Source organism: Asterias amurensis, chromosome 6 (genome assembly GCF_032118995.1).
Source record: "Asterias amurensis chromosome 6, ASM3211899v1".
NCBI lineage: Eukaryota > Metazoa > Echinodermata > Asteroidea > Forcipulatida > Asteriidae > Asterias > Asterias amurensis.
In genome coordinates, this window is record NC_092653.1 from 5,388,026 (window position 1) to 5,407,913 (window position 19,888).

General features: G+C 39.5%; 1 protein-coding gene across 2 annotated transcripts in view; it reads right to left on the reverse strand.

The window, feature by feature from the left end:
* Positions 1 to 50: 50 nt before the first annotated feature.
* The window catches only part of LOC139938046 (ubiquitin carboxyl-terminal hydrolase 32-like), a 71,935-nt gene continuing 52,097 nt past the window's right edge, over positions 51 to 19,888 (reverse strand). The window contains exons 17-30 of one of the 2 annotated variants that reach the window (XM_071933398.1): positions 19,229 to 19,334; positions 17,644 to 17,817; positions 17,004 to 17,178; positions 14,960 to 15,111; positions 14,230 to 14,341; positions 13,330 to 13,572; positions 11,777 to 11,922; positions 11,095 to 11,288; positions 9,999 to 10,076; positions 9,262 to 9,382; positions 7,621 to 7,812; positions 6,408 to 7,079; positions 3,804 to 3,896; positions 51 to 2,514 (exon numbers count right to left, since the gene is read on the reverse strand). In XM_071933398.1, the coding sequence (XP_071789499.1) occupies positions 2,347 to 2,514; positions 3,804 to 3,896; positions 6,408 to 7,079; positions 7,621 to 7,812; positions 9,262 to 9,382; positions 9,999 to 10,076; positions 11,095 to 11,288; positions 11,777 to 11,922; positions 13,330 to 13,572; positions 14,230 to 14,341; positions 14,960 to 15,111; positions 17,004 to 17,178; positions 17,644 to 17,817; positions 19,229 to 19,334 (2,626 nt within the window). In that variant the 3' untranslated portion in view covers positions 51 to 2,346. Of the gene's footprint in view, positions 2,515 to 3,803; positions 3,897 to 6,407; positions 7,080 to 7,620; positions 7,813 to 9,261; positions 9,383 to 9,998; positions 10,083 to 11,094; positions 11,289 to 11,776; positions 11,923 to 13,329; positions 13,573 to 14,229; positions 14,342 to 14,959; positions 15,112 to 17,003; positions 17,179 to 17,643; positions 17,818 to 19,228; positions 19,335 to 19,888 lie in introns of both variants that reach the window. The other variant, XM_071933397.1, reaches the window with a different exon arrangement.

The following is a 19,888-nucleotide window of genomic DNA, read 5'->3' on the forward strand; positions in this document are numbered from 1 at the left end:
CATTTAAAAGCAAACAACAAAATAATAATATAACATCTAGAACTGTACACTCGATTTATACTTGATTTATTATTTACAAACATTGCTACGGTTACCGCGAGACAAACCAAGCGTTCACAGTGATTTTATAATTCATGGTTACCATTTTTAAACTTTCGTAGAACCCATCTGGACAAAATAACGAGAAATATCTGATTTGTTGTTAGATTTTGTTTGAAATGAAAGACTTTTTAAAATAGCACTTGAGTAAGCGAAACAAGCAAAGACAATAATAGAGTTACTTATAATCTGCAGATTTGTTTTCCTTCTAAATTATGATCAGTACGACAAACAAGAAAAAAGACCAAAGAGGCAAGTTTCAAAGAGCGTTTAAAAAACATTGATGCTGAATAGTTTCATTTTTGATAAGCAAAAAACATTTGCTGGGGGATCATTCATACATGAGCTCTATGTATAATTATGACCGACTGGTAATCATTTTCTGCTAAGCATAAGTTAATGCGCTTAGCAACTTCATGAACTTTGACCAAGTATCACTAACCCAATCAAAAGTAACTTATGATGCTATAAATTTTGGGTTATAAGCGATTTGTTTTCCCCTTACAGGCAGAATTAACAGAAATGTAATGCATTAAAATAATGAAGTTACACTCCTACATCATTCAGTGACAAACCCTCAGATAGTCCACTTGCCAAAACAATAATTAAAAAAAACAGACCATAAAATTTGCAGAGCAACGTTCATGAAGTAAAGACTGACTCTGAATGGGGTTTGTCCAAACAGATTACCTGAAAGTCAAACAACGTTATCTGATAATTAGCACAGGATATTATGTAAGGATCCTGTACAATAAAAATAGAATACATATTCCAGTCCAACTACATAATATGAGGAGAGGTAATGCTCTTAAGCAGGTAATTTTGCTTAGCAGATATCTTTGCTAAGCAAGAATTAAGTGGAGTACCAGTTGCAGCAATGTAAACTGTAGTGTATTTTGGCTGGTAACCTATTACTGCTAAGCATCATATTTCTGTGCTTAGCATGTTTTAATGCTCAACGCTTAAGGAAATTGGGCCATGCTCATACTTTTAGCCAATGTGTCTAGAAATTTTGTATTAGGACTATGTCCTGAATTTTTTAGTGGCGTTGTAACATAGAAATAGAGGGCAGTTTAGCCCTGGGGCTAACCATTTTTTGCAGGAATTTCACTTATAATCAATTATGTTCATTTGTTTCTTCTGGTCGTGCAATATTAACACTAAGTACTTGTTGTTTTCACAGTAAAATTACAAGTTCTTATTTTAAAATCCGAGGGCACTAACAACAGAATTAGGGTTGGCAGAAATAATAACCAAAGAAGTCTTCAGGGGAATCGTTCACTGCAGATTTATAGACTGGGGAAATTAATTATTGATTTGTTTACATATCACATCAGTTAATTTAATAAACATGCCTCATGTAGAAAGTAACGATTGTTCGAATCACAAAATTTCAAGTAAAGTTTGTAGTTTTCAAAAGGTTCCTTGCAACCAAGCACAGACGCATGCCCCGAATTCACAGAGCTGCTGAAGCAGACAAACAAATTCCTACCAGCCAAAATTAGCAGGATGCCATTCACAAAAAGGTACATGTGACATGGTACTTTAGCTGGTAACCTTATTCTTGTAAGCAGAAATTTGTTTTTTGCTTAGTTACTAAACTATTGTGCTCTATGAAATTGGGCCCAGGTTCTATGCCCAGTCTGTGTCGAGAATTAAGAGGGAGGTTTAGCTGCACATTATGCATGTTATGCGAGCAAAAACATAAACGTCAGAAAATTGTGGCGTTTCTAGGTGACTTCACCACTTTGGGCTTATTGGATGCTCACGTATGGTGTCTGCACGTACGTACCTGCTGTGAAAACTTGTAACTTCACGTATGCTTAAAATGTGAGATTTTTATAACAAAATTTTCTCACGTTCGCGTTTACGTTTTTTTTCTCACGTAACGTGCAGCTAATCCTCCCTAATAACTCTCTGTTCAACCAGTATGAAAATAAAAAATTTTACTTCTTTTGAAATTCCAGCATTTGAAAACAATTGATCATCTTCACAAAAAGTTCTTGAAAATGGGCCGAGACAGTCTGACAAGCTCCACAACAGGAATGTACATGTAGCATCAGAAACAGTTTAAGTACATCATGCATTTTATCTTTTTGTACAGGAATGTTTTTTTATGTTATAGAGAAAGAATACCTATCGGTGTTTGATGGCAGCGCTGCATGCGTTAAGTCCATACCTCGCCGTCATCCATAACCAAAGTAACCACGAACCAACCACTGTGCCTAGTCTACCTCGCTCAATTAGTCATTGAATCACGCAGAACCTCTTGTAGTCGGCTTCGATGTCGTCGTCGATGGGCGTCGTGTCCGGTTCTTTACCGATTATGTCCGGTATGAAGTCTGCGTAGCCGAGACCTTTACGCTCGTAGAACAGCATATAGGCGTTGTCCATGTCGATCTCTTCTTTCACTTCCTGTGGGGTCAAATATATTAAACAAATGCAGTTGTGTTACCACGGTAACAAATTGGGAAGTTTTATTGGTCGAGAACCAATCATGTGATGTGATACAAAGACGCAGGTTACATGGCTTAGGACGCACACTAAGTAACGGGGTCCACCCTTATGTACATCCTTGGGGGTAAATGCCACCCATGTTCTCTGAAGCCTAGGTTTCATTTCACAAAGAGCTAAGATTGATCTTAACATGTGCCAAGATTGATGAAGAAGAAGTGGATCAACCTTAAATGCGAAGCAAAGTGTGATGTCAAAATACAAATCACTATGGTATTGTCATTATTGTCATTGTAACATATTTAATAATAATAATAATAACAAGCTCTTATATAGCGCATTTCACAATAAACCGTATCAATGCGCTTTACATTAGTGCCCAGGGGTGGATTTCGCAAAGAGTTAGGACTAGTCTTATCTCGAGTTAGGACGAGTTACTCGTCCTATAACTCGTCCTAACTTAGGACTAGTCACACGTGTTGTATATCTCCTAGGACTAGTCCTAACTCTTTGTGAAATCGACCCCTGGTCATTGGGCCAATAACATCCTATTAATCTTTCTCAGCTCACTACAGGGAGCATACAGCCCCAAACTGCCGTGGCGCTTCGAAGGCTTTTTCATTCACAATATCAACCTCTACCCTCGCAGGTACCCATTTATTCCCCATGGTGAAGTGAAGCAATTATAGTTAAGTATCTTGCTCAAGGACACAAGTGTAACGAACGGGATTTGAACCCACACTCCTGTGACTTAGCATCAGAACTTGAATTCAATGCTCTTAACCACTCAGCCACGACACTCTACATATTTCTGGTAATGAAATCAAGGATGCTTCAAAGGTGAACTTGATCACTGAGGAAGAAATGTTAGAGCGGAAAAGAGCACCGAATTCAAGCTCTGGTGATTCTGTTCAGCAGAGTGTGGGTTCGAATCCCGGTCATGACACTTGTGTCCCTGACCCAGACACTTCACTGTAATTGCTTCTCTCCACCCAATGTAAATGGGTACCTGTGAGGACAGAGATGGTTCTTGTGATTGATTTAGCCGAGTAGCGCATTTGTTGCACAAGGCTGTATACTCCCCAGGGAGCTGAGATGGTTTAAGGAATGATTTAAGGCCCAGTAACCAGGGGTAATAATGATGGAGCGCCATGAGCATCACTGTGTGACCGCCCCTGAGCGCTATATAAGAAGCCATGAGAAGAAGAAGAAAGGATAAGAAGAGGAAGCAGAGTGGGACTCTTTCTTACCTTGACGCTGCTGTCATTGAAACAGTACCATTTTTTATTTGGGTTGACAGCATAAGCCACATAGTGACCTCCTCCTAGAATACCAGTATGACACTGTCAAGGCAATCAAACAATTCTCAATTAGAAATAATATTGTCTCTTATAAACCCAATACATTATTTGGTTTGTAGTAACATTATGAGTGTATCTACTTGCTAAGTAGATTATGGTTTTTTCGATACAACAAATCTGAACATCATTACTGAGTTAAAGGCAGTGGACACTATTGGTAATTCTTCAAAATAATCATCAGCATAAAACCTTGCTTGGTAATGAGTAATGGGGAGTGGTTGATAGTATAAAACATTTTGAGAAACTGCTCCCTCTAAAGTGACGTAGTTTACGAGAAAGAAGTAATTTTACACAAATTTGATTTGGAGCATCAGAATAAGTTTGAGATCTCGAAATCAAGCATCAGAAAGCACACAATTTCGAGTGACAATGGTTTTTTCTTTCATTATCTCGCAACTTCGACAACCAAACTCAAATTCTCACAGGTTTGTTATTCTATACATATTTTGAGATAAACCTAGTGAGAAGACTGGTCTTTGACAATTACCAATAGTGTCCGGTGTCTTTAATAAATCTTATCCTCATAATTATTTATCTCTCAAATTGAACCAACTTAAATTTGCATACATGCATACATGAAGATGTATAATAAAAAGAAGCTGAAATAATAAATAATAAGAGATACAGTTTTATACAGTTTATCAAGCAATAAGATACCTGTAGAGCAACATCTATGTCATGTATGTGTGTACAAAATAATAATAATAGTTTAACTTATAATGCGCCAACTCCAGACAACGCTGTTCAAAGGCGCATGACAATGTACAATTAAAACATTAAAGGGAAGGTACACGTTTGGCAACTGTCAAAGACCAGTCTTCTCACTTGGTGTATCCCATCATAAACATAAAATAACAAGCCTGTGAAAATTTGGGCTCAGTTGGTCATCGAAGTTGGGAGAAAATGATGAAAGAAAAACACCCTTGTTGGACAAATTTGTGTGCTTTCAGATAGGAATAAAAGACTTCTAGCTAGAAGTCTTTTATTATTTTAGTGAGAAACTACCTCTTTCTCAAAAACTACGTTACTTCAGTGGGAGTTGTTTCCCACAATGTTTTATACTATCAACAGCTCTCCAATGCTCTTTACCAAGTCAGTTTTTAAGTTTTGAGTATAGTTTATGTTTTGAGTAACCACCAAACGTGTACCTTCCCTTTAAACCATTAAAAATCACATTACACATGAGAACAATAAATATGGAGAGAGGATTATTACCAAAGCTATGAAGTAGCAATACAAATATTCATTACAAAGCTCAACAATTCTGAGAACCAAGTACGAAAAAGAGACAACCAAAATTAAAAGCTCAAAAGTGAGGCAAGGCAACGCTGTTCAAAAGGATCACCATTGAAAAAAAAACAGCTGAAAAAATGAGTGAACAAGCATGTTAATAAAAAAATCATTTATAGAAACAGGTGGGGGCTGGGTCATTCCGTGCCAATCACCTAAAATCCAGAAAAGTTTGACACACTCCCTCTCAGATTTTGTTTTTCCTTTTTCAAATGATCCCCAATGGGTGCCATGAACACACGAAAAAATTGAAAAAAGGCAGAATACACAAAAAATAAGTTTCAAGGGGCGGGGCTTAATTTTTTAGGGAGCCATATCTGTAATAAACAAATTGAGGAGTGGGATTCTAAAAAATTTGTGTGTTCATGGCACCCACCTAGGATTGTTTATAAAAAAAAATTAAAAAAAATTAAAAAAGCAAGATCTAAGACAGCGTCTTCAAACCCATCAAGTGATTAGGACTTCAAAATGGAAATACACTCGAATAGAAGAATTTCAGGTGTTAAGATCGAGTAACACTGCAGCGATAATGAAAACAATGCCGATCACGGAGCAAAGAGAACGCATTCTATTGGGTGAATGAGCGTGTGAGTATTATGCGAGTAGCAATTCAACCAATAGAATGCATTCTCTTTGCGTCGTGATCGTTATCGTTTTCGTTATTGCTGCAGTGTGACCCGGCCTTTAGCCATAAAGTTACAGTGGGAACACTTGTTAAGTCACCAGGGTTGTAGCTAGACTTATTGTAGTGGTGGGTTATAAATTTAACTTTTTCAAAGTCTACCATCGTCAAGCGGATCAACAAAATCATTCATGTTTAATTATGGAGCCATTATTGCTGAAGTGCAAGCTTCAGGCATGATGCCAGGTTTCCAAACTGTTCATGCTATGGGGCCATGCTATAAGTTTAAATGGCCTTTCGACTGTGTTATTCTTGATATTCATTATCATTAGTTGTGACTCAGATCACAATGCACAGTTGATAATATTGAAGTAATCTAGGGGAGATCTGTGCTAGGCAGCACAATGTGTTTTGCTTAGAGTGCTGGGCAAAAATTGTGAGTTCTTGGCGAGTCCGCCCCAGCACCGCCCACTGTGGCAACAAACACTGTATGTCATGTATGTCAAAGGCTTTGTCACTATTTTGTCACACTAAGGCGTGTTTTCCTGCTGTATTTTGTCTAAATAATCTAAATTACTTACAGCCACACCATAGAGTTCATACATATGTTGCAGATGTCCGTTCTCATCCCGGTCATCCTCCGTCTCTCCCTTCAGCAGCGGGTGTGAATCCGTAGCGTCCATCCTCGGACTCAATAATGACCGTTGCCTCGTCAGCGCCTCACGTTCCATCCCGTCTGTCTCCTCCGACATCCCCGCGTCTCCCGCCGACTCCTGGCTCTCTGGGTGAGTCTTGGAATCCTTAAGAATGAGGTTACGAGGTCGCTTACCGGCCCGGCCGCTGCAAGAGATCCCTGCCCCACCACCCACGCCGCATCGAACAGTTTCCTCCTGGCCATCAAAGTGACCGTTAACCAGGGCGCTATCGCCACACGTGCATTCCGACAAGCTCTTCTCTCCGTGTTTTGTCTGATCCTTCGACTCATCGTTCATTTTTACTTCGTTTACGCATATTCCGCCCTGGGAGTTGAGACTGTCCGCGTCGCCGTCGATCGCTCCTTCCTGAGCAATGTCGATCACCTCCATCATCTCGCTGCGGGGTCGTTGTCGTCCGATGACTAAGTTCCTAAAGGCAACAGGGTGACGGGGAGCCAGGAAGTTCGACGGATCAAAGTCCTCCTTGGGGAATTTGACGATCTTCTGAGATTTGACCCAGCGGCCGTTGACAAACTGAAACCTCTTCAAGTGGATAACCTGAATGAATACAACAATTACATATTTTTAAGCATTTTCACCACAAACCGAAGATTAATGATGCATGAGATAATGAAAATTTGAGTTAATGACAAAGCAATGCTCATCTTCGTCAGATTATAAAACCAATTTTCAACAAATCACCAGCATTGATATGGCAATCATGAGGCACAATTCAAATTCCTAAATACTTTTGTCTTTAAACCCTCTAACCGTGGTTCTACCGAGGTTTTTTTTTAAACTGTGGAGCATTCTGGGCCCAAACTTTGGAATCCTTATACGTTCTTCTCTTGATGAATTTTGTGAAATTATTATTACAAAAATTGTTTCATTTTTTTCCCCCGTTTTTTTTGTTTTCGCGTTTTAGTCAACACTTGAGTTTATTGGCAGAGTACCCTACTTACTATTAGACCATTCAATATAGACTACAGTGGTTTTGAATTGTATGCCAAAATTTTCGTTGTCTTATCCAGAGGGGGAGAGAGAAAATAAAAGTCAAGGGAAACCCCTGCCACGATAACCAATCAAGTGCCAATCTCACCAGTATAGGAGGCAATCTCCAGATATCCAGTTTCTTGACAGCGAGCCGATGGTGTTTACACTTGGAGCAGTAGTAGAGTTCATCTTCTCCTAGCTCCTCCTCCTTAGTGAATGCTCTGAGACAGTCGTCAAGACTGATGGGCTCCGACTGAAGACGTCTGCTCTTCTCAACGCTCTCGTGCTCCGTCACCACCTTACCAGATATAATAATAATATTAATATTTATCCATTCTTGTATTGCGCATATCACCGTCAGGTACCTACATGTATGCGCTGTCGGTATTTTCCTACAAGGTATATTTATGTGGAGTTAGATGTTGAAGAATGCAACTACTGTATAACCAGGGATCACAACCTAGTTTACGAAACAAGCTGAGAAGTGATAAATGATGCAGCAGGGATCATCCGTAAACTCATTGTTTTTAGAGGATTGAAGCTGTATCTAGCAGTTGGTGTCTTGGGAGTTAGTGTTAAAGAGAAAACAACGGTGATAAAAAAATGTACAATGTCTACCAAGTCATTGTTCTACAGAGAGAATTGCCTTCTACACCCAATCAGAGTGTTCTTACTAAACACCAGGGACCTCTCAATATTAAAGCATCATGAAACCTGATTTAACAGATGTTAAAATTTGCATCAGGGATAAAGAATCTTATTTGATTTGACCCTTACACCGCTATAGGTAAGCAAAGTATACTCAGTACTTCCCCGCGTTCTGTGAACAAAATCACAGGCATATTACTCAGGTTGGATTCAAACCAAAGACCTCTCCCAATCTAGAGTAGTGTCTTACCTTTAGAACACCGAGATTACTCAATGTAAATTTAACATCTTTCATCAGTATAAGCTTGGGAGATATCACGATATTATCGAATATCGCGATATTAATTTGGAAACGATTTCGATATCGGATGGATTTGGTTTTAATCGAAATATCGATATATCGCAATATATCGCGATAATTGCGATATATTGCAATATCGATTAAATATTGTGATGTATTTGCTAGCTGAGCCATCTTGCACCCCATAGGTTTGGAGTAAAACCAGAAGAATAGGTCATTAGAACACCTCTCTTATGCTATGACTGTCTCTTCTACAACTTTCACTTGGAGTTTGAAGACTGATGATGTCAAATTTCATTAATCGCGATTATATCGAATATCACGATATATTGTCGGCGATATATCATGAATAAAATAAATTGATATCGCCCAAGCTTACATCAGTAGTTATCAATCAATCAATCAATCAATGTACATTTATTTTTCATGTAGACAATGACAAAGCATACAGTAGAAAACAAATATTGATGAGTATAATAATGAAGGACGGATGCCAGATAATTTAACAGTAATACAATGTATAGAAATTTGAAGATAATAACTACAGAAATTAACGCACTGGTCAACATGCAGGGAAAGTTTAAGCATAATGCTTTTGTATATTTCCCTGAGACAGACAAGGACTTGGACTACAAGGACAAAAGAACAAAAGCAACCAAAACAAAGAACAAAGAAACAAACATACAAACAATCTATTAAATCATTGGCACCCGCTGTTAAAATTTAGGATTCCAACTGCCTCTAGCTACTAGGAAATCTCGGTAGTCTAGTTGGTAAGACATCTGAGACCTGACTTACCCTTTCTTGTGACGTTTGATACCTAAGATGTAACGCCGTTGGGTCCCAGTCTATGGCCAAGAAGGTCGTCCCAGAGGTGAACGGGTCACTACAGCAGGAGATCTCACAGCCACGACAGAATCTATCCACACATAAAAACATCCATCAAGAACAGTTAACAACGAGTTCTTATGCAGCGCTTAATCACACCGTACCAAGGTTCTCAGTATTTTTTCTTGCAAGGTACGTGGAGCTATGTTTTGAAGTACACATGTACAGTATGAGGCCTATTCCATTATAGCACTACGTAATAATTTACAAGATGCTGTGGCACAATGTGCTGCCATTCAAACCAGGAACATCGGGGCAAACCCCTTCTCTTTACGATAAGTTAACTGGGTTCTTTTACGTGCATTACACAACACAGTACCTACAGCAAAGGATGCAACAACAACGGTTAAGTATCTTGCTAAAGGACACAGGTGTTACGACCAGGTTTTGAACTCACACTCTGCTGATCAGAAACACCGGAGCTCAAGTCAGGTGTTCTTATCCGCTCGGCCATGAGACGCCATAAATAGAAGTAGTCCACTGTTCAATTGGTTACATTTCTTATCGTCACCGTTTAAAAGCTCAAAGCAATCCCAAGTCAATTTTGATGGATTTGGAACTTCAGGGCCAAACCAATAATGAATTTCATGGCATACTGCAGAGACAGTTTAAAAGCCACAGTGCAATGTGCAATAAGGTTTACTCACCTGTACCAAGGACACCAGGCACACGTGATGCCGTCTTTCTGCACAGCTTTCAAGGTGAACGGATAACTATGGCGAGGACTGTCACTAGCGAAGAAACAACAAACGCTAAGTCAAGCATATGACACAAACGGAATTGGTGCCTTACAAATTCAATAATCGATTGACTGATTGAATGATCAATTGATCGATCAAACAATCAATCAATCAATCAATCAATATGACACATTGACTGATAGACTTCCAATGACCACAAAATTGGCACATTGAGAAATTCAATAACCGATTGACTGATTGGATGATTGATTTATTGATCGATCAATCAATCAATCAATCAGGGATGAGAGTCATTGCTGACAAGAAAGTCTGAAACTGGTACCCAGATCTTAGGAGGTTCATTGAAACGATGGCATTTCCATCATAGAGCTGCTAAGCATACAAATTTGCTTAGCATGAAATTTCTTCCTTGATAAAAACAGGATTACCAACCAAATTTCCATGTGATTTTCAGGATAATCAAACAACAGCTGAATACCAGTAACAAGCAAGTATCCATTTGCTGCATGTTGCTTTTTTCTGATATCCAGCTGTTGTTTGCTTGTCCTTAAAGTCATGTGGAAACTTGGTTGGCTTTCCTGCTTCTTGCTAAGCAAATTTTTGTGCTAAGCAGCGTTATGAAATTGCGCCCAGAGCCCAGCTTTCATGAGAAGACAATCAGAGCATACAGATTGAAACGTTGAGCTCAAAACAACAGTTCTTTTTCAGAACCACCCTAACTTTTTAAAGATGATCGTTACATGGTGTTACCACAAATCTTACAGTATAGCGTATTTCCACCATGCAAAGTTTCAATCCTACTTATCTCATCTCTTATCAGTTGATTAATGAAATGAGACTGATTGATATATTGATTGATTGATTTAGGAAAGCTAGACAAACAGACGTAGAAGTATTCACCCATCCTCGGCGTATTTCCACCATGCAAAGTTTCAAATCCTACTTATCTTATCTCTTATCAGTTGATTAATGAAATGAGACTGATTGATATATTGATTGATTGATTTAGGAAAGCTAGACAAACAGACGTAGAAGTATTCACCCATCCTCGGCGTGATTCTTGTGGCCATTCTCCATGGGTGCCGTTGAGCTGACTAAGCGACTGACTTGCATCCAGACTGATGAGTACAGCTCCTCGTGAGACGTTGCCCCAGCCAGACACGGCAGGATGATGGGGATACCAAAGAGGCATGGACGACTCTTCTGCCACGATAGAAAGTACATGTCCATACGGATCTAGAAGGAAGAGAATAATAATAATAATACAAAAAAATGTCTTACGGTTTGTCTATTGCGCTGTTTTCAGTATTATCAGGGCAAGGTACATGTGTATGTGGGACTATTTTTGAATTATGAAACCTACTCCTTTTACGTAGCACCATGTATTAATGGTTTACAACGTGCTGTGGCGCAATATGCTGCAAATCCAGCCAGGAACACCCCGGGCAAACCCCCTTCTCTTTTCTGAGTCCGATGCTCTTAACCACTAAGCTACGACACACCACGAAAAGATGATAAGTGGGCTACAACTTCTATATGAAAAAAAACCCAGATGAATAAATGAGAAAGAGAAAAAAAACCACCTACATGTAAATACAGGCTTTCTCCTGAAGACGAGCATACTGGTTGAAATTGCGAGACCAAACCGGCTCTTCAACACTCCCTCAACAGAAAAGTTTACTACTATTTATAGTTTATTCCTCATTACTAAATTCCTGTCTTACCATCTTCCGATGCACCGCGACCACGAATCCCTCAAAGTTGTGAACAGCGGTAGGGGAGGCTCCTATGCTGCTGTTAGCACTTGCTGTGCTCGGTGTGCGACTGTGTTGCTTGACGGGTGATGGAGTCATTGATTGCTTCTCAGTCACTGGAAACGAGAGTAGCAAATCAGGAAATAATAATAATAATAATAGTAATCTTATTTAGCTCAAGGCGCTTCACGGAAATACATAATAAAATAATATATGTAGTAAATTCATCCGGATTGTTGGATAAGACTTAGACACTGGACACTATTGGTAAGTGTCAAAGACCAGTCTTCTCAATAGGCATGAAATAACAAACCTGTGAAAATTTGAGCTCAATTGGGCGTCAAAGTTACGAGATAATAATGAAAGAAAAAAACACCCTTGTCACACGAAGTTGTGTACTTTCAGATGCTTGGTTTTGAGACCTCAAAAATCTAATTCGTGAAAAATTACTTCTTTCTCGAAAACTACACTACTACAGAGGGAGCCCTTTCTCATACTGTTTTATACAATCAACAGCTCCCCATTACTTGTTACCAAGTACGTTTTTATGCTAATAATTATTTTGAGTAATTACCAATAGTGTCCTCTGCCTTTAAAGCCAGTGGACACTATTGGTAATTGTCGAAGACCAGTCTTCTCACTTGCTGTATCTCAACATATGCATAAAATAACAAACCTGTGAAAATTTAAGCTCGATTGGTCGTCGGAGTTCCGAGATAACTATGAAAGACAAAAACACCCTTGTCACACGAAGTTGTGTGCGTTTAGATGGTTGATTTCGGGACCTCAAATTCTAAACTTGAGGTCTCGAAATCAAATTCATGGAAAATTACTTCTTTCTCGAAAACTACTCCACTTTAGAGGGAGCTGTTTCTCACAATGTTTTATACTATCAACAGCTAGCTCCCCATTACTCGTTAACCAGTAAGGTTTTATGCTTATAATTGTTTTAAGTAATTACCAATAGTGTCAACTGCCTTTAAGGCTATGCATGGTGGAAAAATACTAAGTAAGTAAGGTTTGCGGTGACACAATTAAAAATTTCTTTTGTGAGTAGTGGTGGCTCTGATAAGATCGGTTTAATGACGGTCAGAGCACACTGACCGAAACATAGAGCAGATCAAACTGACTCTTATCAGAACCACCACTATTCACGCAAGAGATTTTTACATGGTGTCACTGCAAACCATACATACTTAGTATCTGGATTGTTGAGAATCGTGGGTTTTGATAACTGTTTTTCGAATCCAAGAATAGTGTATAGACCAATCCAACGAAACAAAATTGGTAGCGCCCTCTATTGAAAATTACCAACTGCGGTGTCTTTTTGTGCACAATCTAGGCATTAAAGACACCGCAGCAAACGGCTCAACATTTGCGCGCCCGGTGCGAGTCGGATTGGTCTATATGTAGTACATATCATTTTTGTTATGCATCATCTGCATTACTCCTGAACCAAAAAACGAACCTCACAATCCAAAACCTTCTCTTGTTTATAAAAAATAAAAACGAATAAAACTTACCAACATCACCGTTTAGTCTGCCCTGCCCCACCTCCCCATTCTGTTTCACAACACCCCCGCCGTTGGACCCTCCCATGTTGATCATGCTGATACTGGTGGCCTGATAGGCTGTGATACCGATACCATGGTTACCTTGGATGACTCCATTTGGTGGAGGGGTGGTTATGGTCAGGTCATTGGGAGTGGGTGAGTTGATGGGAGGGAGAGTTTGCAGATTGATGAGGCTGTCTGAATGGATTGTGTCTGGACATGACAGGTCAAAGAAAAAAGGGGGAAACAAAATTAAAAATTACATTTAATGAGTTGAGAAATTGGAAAAAGTGAGAGTTTTTTTTCAAACCCTCAATCATGTCCAACTACTATGAATTTGGAAATCTTCATCTTCAGGGTGTGGGTTCGAATCCCCAGGGCCCAATTTCATGAAGCCTGTAATCATGAAATTTCTTCCTTAATAAAAACAGGATTACCAACCACATTTCCATTTGTTGCATATTGCTTGTTACTGATATTCAACTGTCGTTTGCTTATCCTGAAAACCACATGAAAATGTGGTTGGTAATTCTGTTTTTATCAAGGAAGAAATTTCATGCTAAGCAAATTTTTGTGCTTACAGGCTTTATGCTATTGGGCCCAGGCCTCTGAAAGCTTATCAGCTTATGGCAATACTTACAACTGATCTTAAGAGAATCTTAGCTCTCAGTGAAAATGACACATGGGCCTAATTTCTTGAAAGAAGCTTGAAAGCATAAAAAAGTACCTCCGCACAACAAAAATACGGTTACCGGAATATGGTTACCAGCCAAAATACCTTGTCACATGTACAATTTGTGACCGGTATCCTACTGGTTAAGCAATAGTTCCTGCTTTAGCAACTTTATAAATTGGGGAATAAATACTTACTGTGTACGGTCGTGTTTTGTTGACTCGGCGATGGTGAAATTAAAGGAATTTCATAGCAGTATAAAATCCCTCCAAGTAACGTTCTTATCTTTTGCGCATCTGTTGGGAAACTCTGCAAAGGAAAGAGGAAGAAGAAAATGTATTCCGATTACGTGAATTTCCCTTTAAAGGAATATTACAGAATTGGTATAAAAAACTCGTCCAAGCTCACAGATTGCAGCAAGAGTGCGCCTGGACTAAATTTTATTAAGCCTGTGAGCATACAAACCTTGATAAGCACAGAAAAATCTTGCTTAACAGAAATTAGTAACCAGCCAAAAATATATAAAGTTGCAACTGGTGCCCACTCGTTTTATGCTTGGCAAACAAATTTGCCAAAAGCAGTATTTTCTGATTAACAGCTTTAAATGAAATTTGGTCCTGATGATAAGCACAAAAAATTCTGGCTGAACAGAAGTTGGTAACCAGCCAAAAATATATAAAGTTGCAACTGGTGCCCCACTCGTTTTATGCTTAGCAAACGAAATTTGCTAAGCAGTATTTTTTGCTTAACAGCTTTAAATGAAATGTGGCCCTGATGGTAAGCACAGAAAATTCTGGCTGAACAGAAAATGGTAACCAGCCAAAAATATATAAATTTGCAACAGGTGCCCCACTCGTTTTATGCTTAGCAAACAAAAGTTGCTAAGCAGTATTTTCTGCTTAACAGCTTTAAATAAAGACTGCTTACCCGGACCATAGCGCCCCCAACCTCTACGAGTAACAGCTGATCCAGTTGAAGGTCGCACAGTTCACCAAGCTGTTTCTTGAACGCTTTGTACTTGGCCTCCATGTTCAGCCTCAGGCCGTACTTGATGGGTACTGAGCCGTCTAATCTAACAACTGTAAACAGAATAAGTACATGGTGAATCAATTTTTAAATCTTGCAATCACAAGGTTGTGGGTTCCAACCCTACCAAGCTAAACGATGACAGACCTGCCAACCTTGGAATTTTTTTTTGAGTACCACATTATTGCAGCGGCATAAACATGATCGCCCAGTGCACAACGGCATATGGCACAATGCTTACGGTTAGTCAGCAAAAACCAGGGACCACTTCATTTTAGATGAACCATTCATTTAATGTAATTATATATCATATTCACACAAAATACAGGCTACTTCATAATAAAAAAAAAGTTGTATCATGATATCAGTGATTATCTTAGGGGTGGTTGATGTGGCCTTTTCTGACTTTGTGCTCGTGACCTCAACAGTCTGGAAAAAAAAATGAAAAAGAAATAACAAGTTGACTGCTGGAACTATGTTCCAAATGCCTAGATCAAGGATTTAAAACTGAAGGGGCAAGTTTTTTTTTTTTTAATATCACAAAAAAAATGGCCAGGGGTTTCCTACGGGCGGTGAGCCCATTTTGACACATTTCTGATCCATAACATATATTAAGCTCTGTTGAACAATGTTCCTAAATTATTAGTAACTTAAACTCGGCATGCAAATATTATAACTTGGTATCTGGCTTTGGTTGCCCAGTAAACGGACAAACGAAAGCCAACCGTAGCGTTTTCCAGTTCCACTTCAATTCAGGCATGCTTCAATTCATCATTGTTTCCCTTATCAGACTTATACAAAGATTACAGGCCATTAAATTCCCTTTATTCTCCCCAAATTCTCGGGAGTTGGGAAACATCGTGACGTAAATAATATTATTATTTACGTCATGATTATTAATAACATGACTACCTCCTGACCTAAACTGCTGCCGCTCTTTGAGTGAGATGTCTAAATCAAATGAAGTGTGTGCACTGCCGACTGCACACATGCACTGTATTTTCCACGTTGAGGAAGAAACTTCTTCGGAGCATGCATTCTCTTTTTTCCGGGTGGAGGAGTACTCTTTCCCCCATCACTGACACTTCGCCTTCGAGCAGCGTCCATATAAACACACGGCGACGCCGAACGAATTCGAGCCGAACACGTGCGTTGTGTGCACATACATGTACATGTACATCCTCCATGCATAAGGCTGTACATGTACTATACCAGGTTGACCGAACTGGTATGCGCCATTCCCACCCCCTCTGTTACGCATTGGTTTATTAGTTTTCCAGCGGGAGTAAGAATTTAAAAAATAATTCTAAGCACAACCTCTTTTTTATCGAAGCGCCTAATGATCACTCAGATGTGGGGTGTTTCTGAACTGTTGTTTTTGCACTTGGGTCGAACGAATAACAGTTGATTAAATTGAGAACAAAATTGTCCGTTCGTGCTGCAGTTTTAAAACACCGCGATATAGATTTAGCTTTTTGCGTACGTTCTGCAGAATATCTCGTACCACCGTACTCAGGGGTGAAAATGCGTGCATGGAACGCAAAATGCGTACAGGTTGGCAGGTCTGCGATGATTTCACAATGACTTGAATAAGTATTGCCGCCTAGTTACTGAATCAAAACTTGATTTGTGTAATTCAAAACTCTGAGCTGCCATAGCCCCTTTCGTGGCTTTTTCATAAACAATACCAACCTCTACCCTCGCAGGTACCCATTTATATTTTATACCCCTGGGCAAAGAGAAGCAATCATAGTAAAGCATCTTGCTCAAGGACACAAGTGTCATGACCAAGATTCGAACCCACACTTTGATGACTTAACCACCAGAACTTGAATTTGATGCTCTTTAACCACTCAGCCATGACACCCTACATACAACTATCAAGCACCTAGCATAAACCAAATATAAAGATATAAACTGAAAAGGTTGAAAGGTTGGAACTTACCTACGATCTCTACATGCATGGAGCTCTCCATGGGTAGAGGTAACGAGAGGAAGATAAAAGGATCAAAGCGTACGCTGGTATGACCGCACGTCTTGCATCGCACCTGAGACTTCAACTGACCCTGGAAGAGGTCTACTATGACGGATTGGTTACGACGGAGATGGTTCTCCCATGCCTTGTTAAAAGGAAAAAGAGAGATTATCAAACCATGAAAGGTAGTTGTGTACGTGTTTGTCTGAACAGGGCTTGAAGTCAGACGGAAATAGGATTGATTCTCAAGTGCAAATCAGTCGTAACCACTAAGTACAGAGTGACGTCAAAATACAACCCATTATGGTAGTAATAACAACTCATATTCAGAAGAATCCAAGTGCTAATCCAAGTGCTAATCACAAGATATGTTGAGCTCGTATTGAAGTATGAGACTTATTTCTTAAAAGCACCATGTAATGGTTTACAAGGTGCTGTGAAGCAATATGCTGCAAATTATACCAGGAACACCGGGGCGAACTCCTTCTCTTTAGGATAACTGCACTGGGTTCTTTTAGATGCGTTACACAACACACAGGCCAACTGGCTTTACATCCCATCCGAAGGATGATGTGAACTAATAAAAGTAAAAATCTTATTGTATGAATACCTCTTGGGAGACTTCTTCATCCGGTCGTCCGTCGCTATCTTTCAGCTCAACGTATGGCTTCTCTTGGACTCTGTTCAAATCTTCATGAAGACCGTCCAGCAAGAACGCTAATAACTCCTGAGAATCTTGCTGCTGGAAACCGTTAAAGCGCGGTGCGTACTTGGCTATCGTCCACTGTAATAGAATTGTACAGTATACACATTTTGATTGTGACCTCTTTTGATGAAAGATTAATTTTGGTTTTTACCCATACACTGTATACTCAGTACTTTCCTGAGTTCTGTGAATAAAATATCACAGGCATATTCTCGGGTGCGATTCAAACCCTTGATCATATTGATAAAGTAAAAATAAGTGCCTTAACCATTTTACGTATAGCTGTTCAAACTTTTGATCAAACACATAAAACGACGCACATCTCCACAAATTGTACATCTACCATTTCCACCATTTTGGAAGTAAATTCCTTTGCGAACTCCCAAAATGGTTCCAAATGTTTTTTGCAATATTCAGGGCTCGAATTTGGGGAAAAAATCCACAAGACCGCAGGGCTTGTTGCTCAGAATTTTTACTGGACCGGAAGATTTTTTACAAGACCAAAATTTTATTAGGAAAAAAAAAGTTAACACGATAGAACAGCAGGCCTTTTTCATCCCTTAGGAGGTTTTTTTTTTGCTGTGAAACCCAATCAATAAAGTTCCATATACCTACTTCACGTCATTCTCGCCGCCTCAAAAAAAAAATTCAGATTTGACAGGCAAATCACCAACAAAACACTGCAACGTGCAGCATTCATAAAAAGATCGTCATACAAAGATTGTCCAAAAATTTGACAGCAGTAATCAGAAGCTCATCACTGTTGGTAGCCATACTTAGCAAGACGTTTGGCAACAAGACCTTACTTTTAATCCATGCAACACAGGGATGTGTGGTATTGCAACCAGACCTTCTTAATGCAAATTCAACACTCCTTTGCAAGGTATCAGACTTTACACATGGTCAGTGGTAAACAAACATCGCTGTACTAAGGTGTGCCGCCGCGCCGGGTACCAACACATCACTCCCTCGTCCCCGCTCGCTCACTCCCCGGGTGCATAAACATAAATGGTTTGAGACTAGATGTACAAGGTGTGGGCATGAGTAAACTGAATGGAAAACTTGTATGCAGCCTGATGCACATGAAAAAAGGACGGATTGATGTTCCGCAGGCGTGCTCAGAACACTGATTTGACGACAAGTAAAACAAAAACTTTTATTTTAAATGAGATTGAAATACATTTTTTAATGAAAGATAATATATTTCATATAATTATTTGTAATAGTAACTATATTAGTATGCATAAAAAAAACCACAAGACCGCCGGACTTGTTTGGCATAAAGTTTACTGGACCGAAGCTAAAATCACTGGCCTCGGGTCTGCGGTCCAACGTGAAATTCGAGCCCTGAATATCTCATAAACTCTACCACCTTTTGAAATTTTCACAGGTTAGTTTTATGGTACATATCTACAACTAAATAGGATAGACACACACAGTGAGTTCCAATAACCAAACGTATACAATCCCTTTAACCATGAAGCCTTACCCTGAGTTTGAGAGGTGCAACACTCTTTGCATTACCAGCCCAGAGTTCTCGTACCAGGTCACCGTATCGCTTAGCAATGTGCCCCTTCATTCCTAGCGGGTTGGTCCTGAAACACAACATACAGATTGACATTGCATTAAAAACCGCAAAGATATGACATCGCAAGTATGTGTTCAAAACAGATTTGCATTGTTCAGGCGTGATATTTGGTCCTTGGAAAAGAAAAAACACACATGGAATAAGCTTATAAAGACTTTGCAGGCTGCATAGAGTTACATATAAGAACTGGGCGCACTGGTGATGCTGCTTGCACAAACGCAAGGAGACACGGGCGCCATTCTGTACGCGCGTTGAATATGAGGTACACAGTGGGAGTTTTTTTTTATTGAACGCTACGCGATGTTGTTTTGTCAACTTACAAAATGGCCGCACAATTACACGCTATGCGATGCTGTTTTGTCAACTAAGAAAATGGCCGCATGCGCGCACGCCAGGCTGTGTATGTGTGCCAGTTCGCCCTCTAGTTCTTATTTAACTCTATGGCAGGCTGTCTAATCACCTTTTCTGTGACTTTTCCAAGGGACAAACAAAACAATCAAAAATCTTCCTAAAGTAGGAAGAATATCATGTCTGATTGCCGTGTCACTTACAAGACCCACC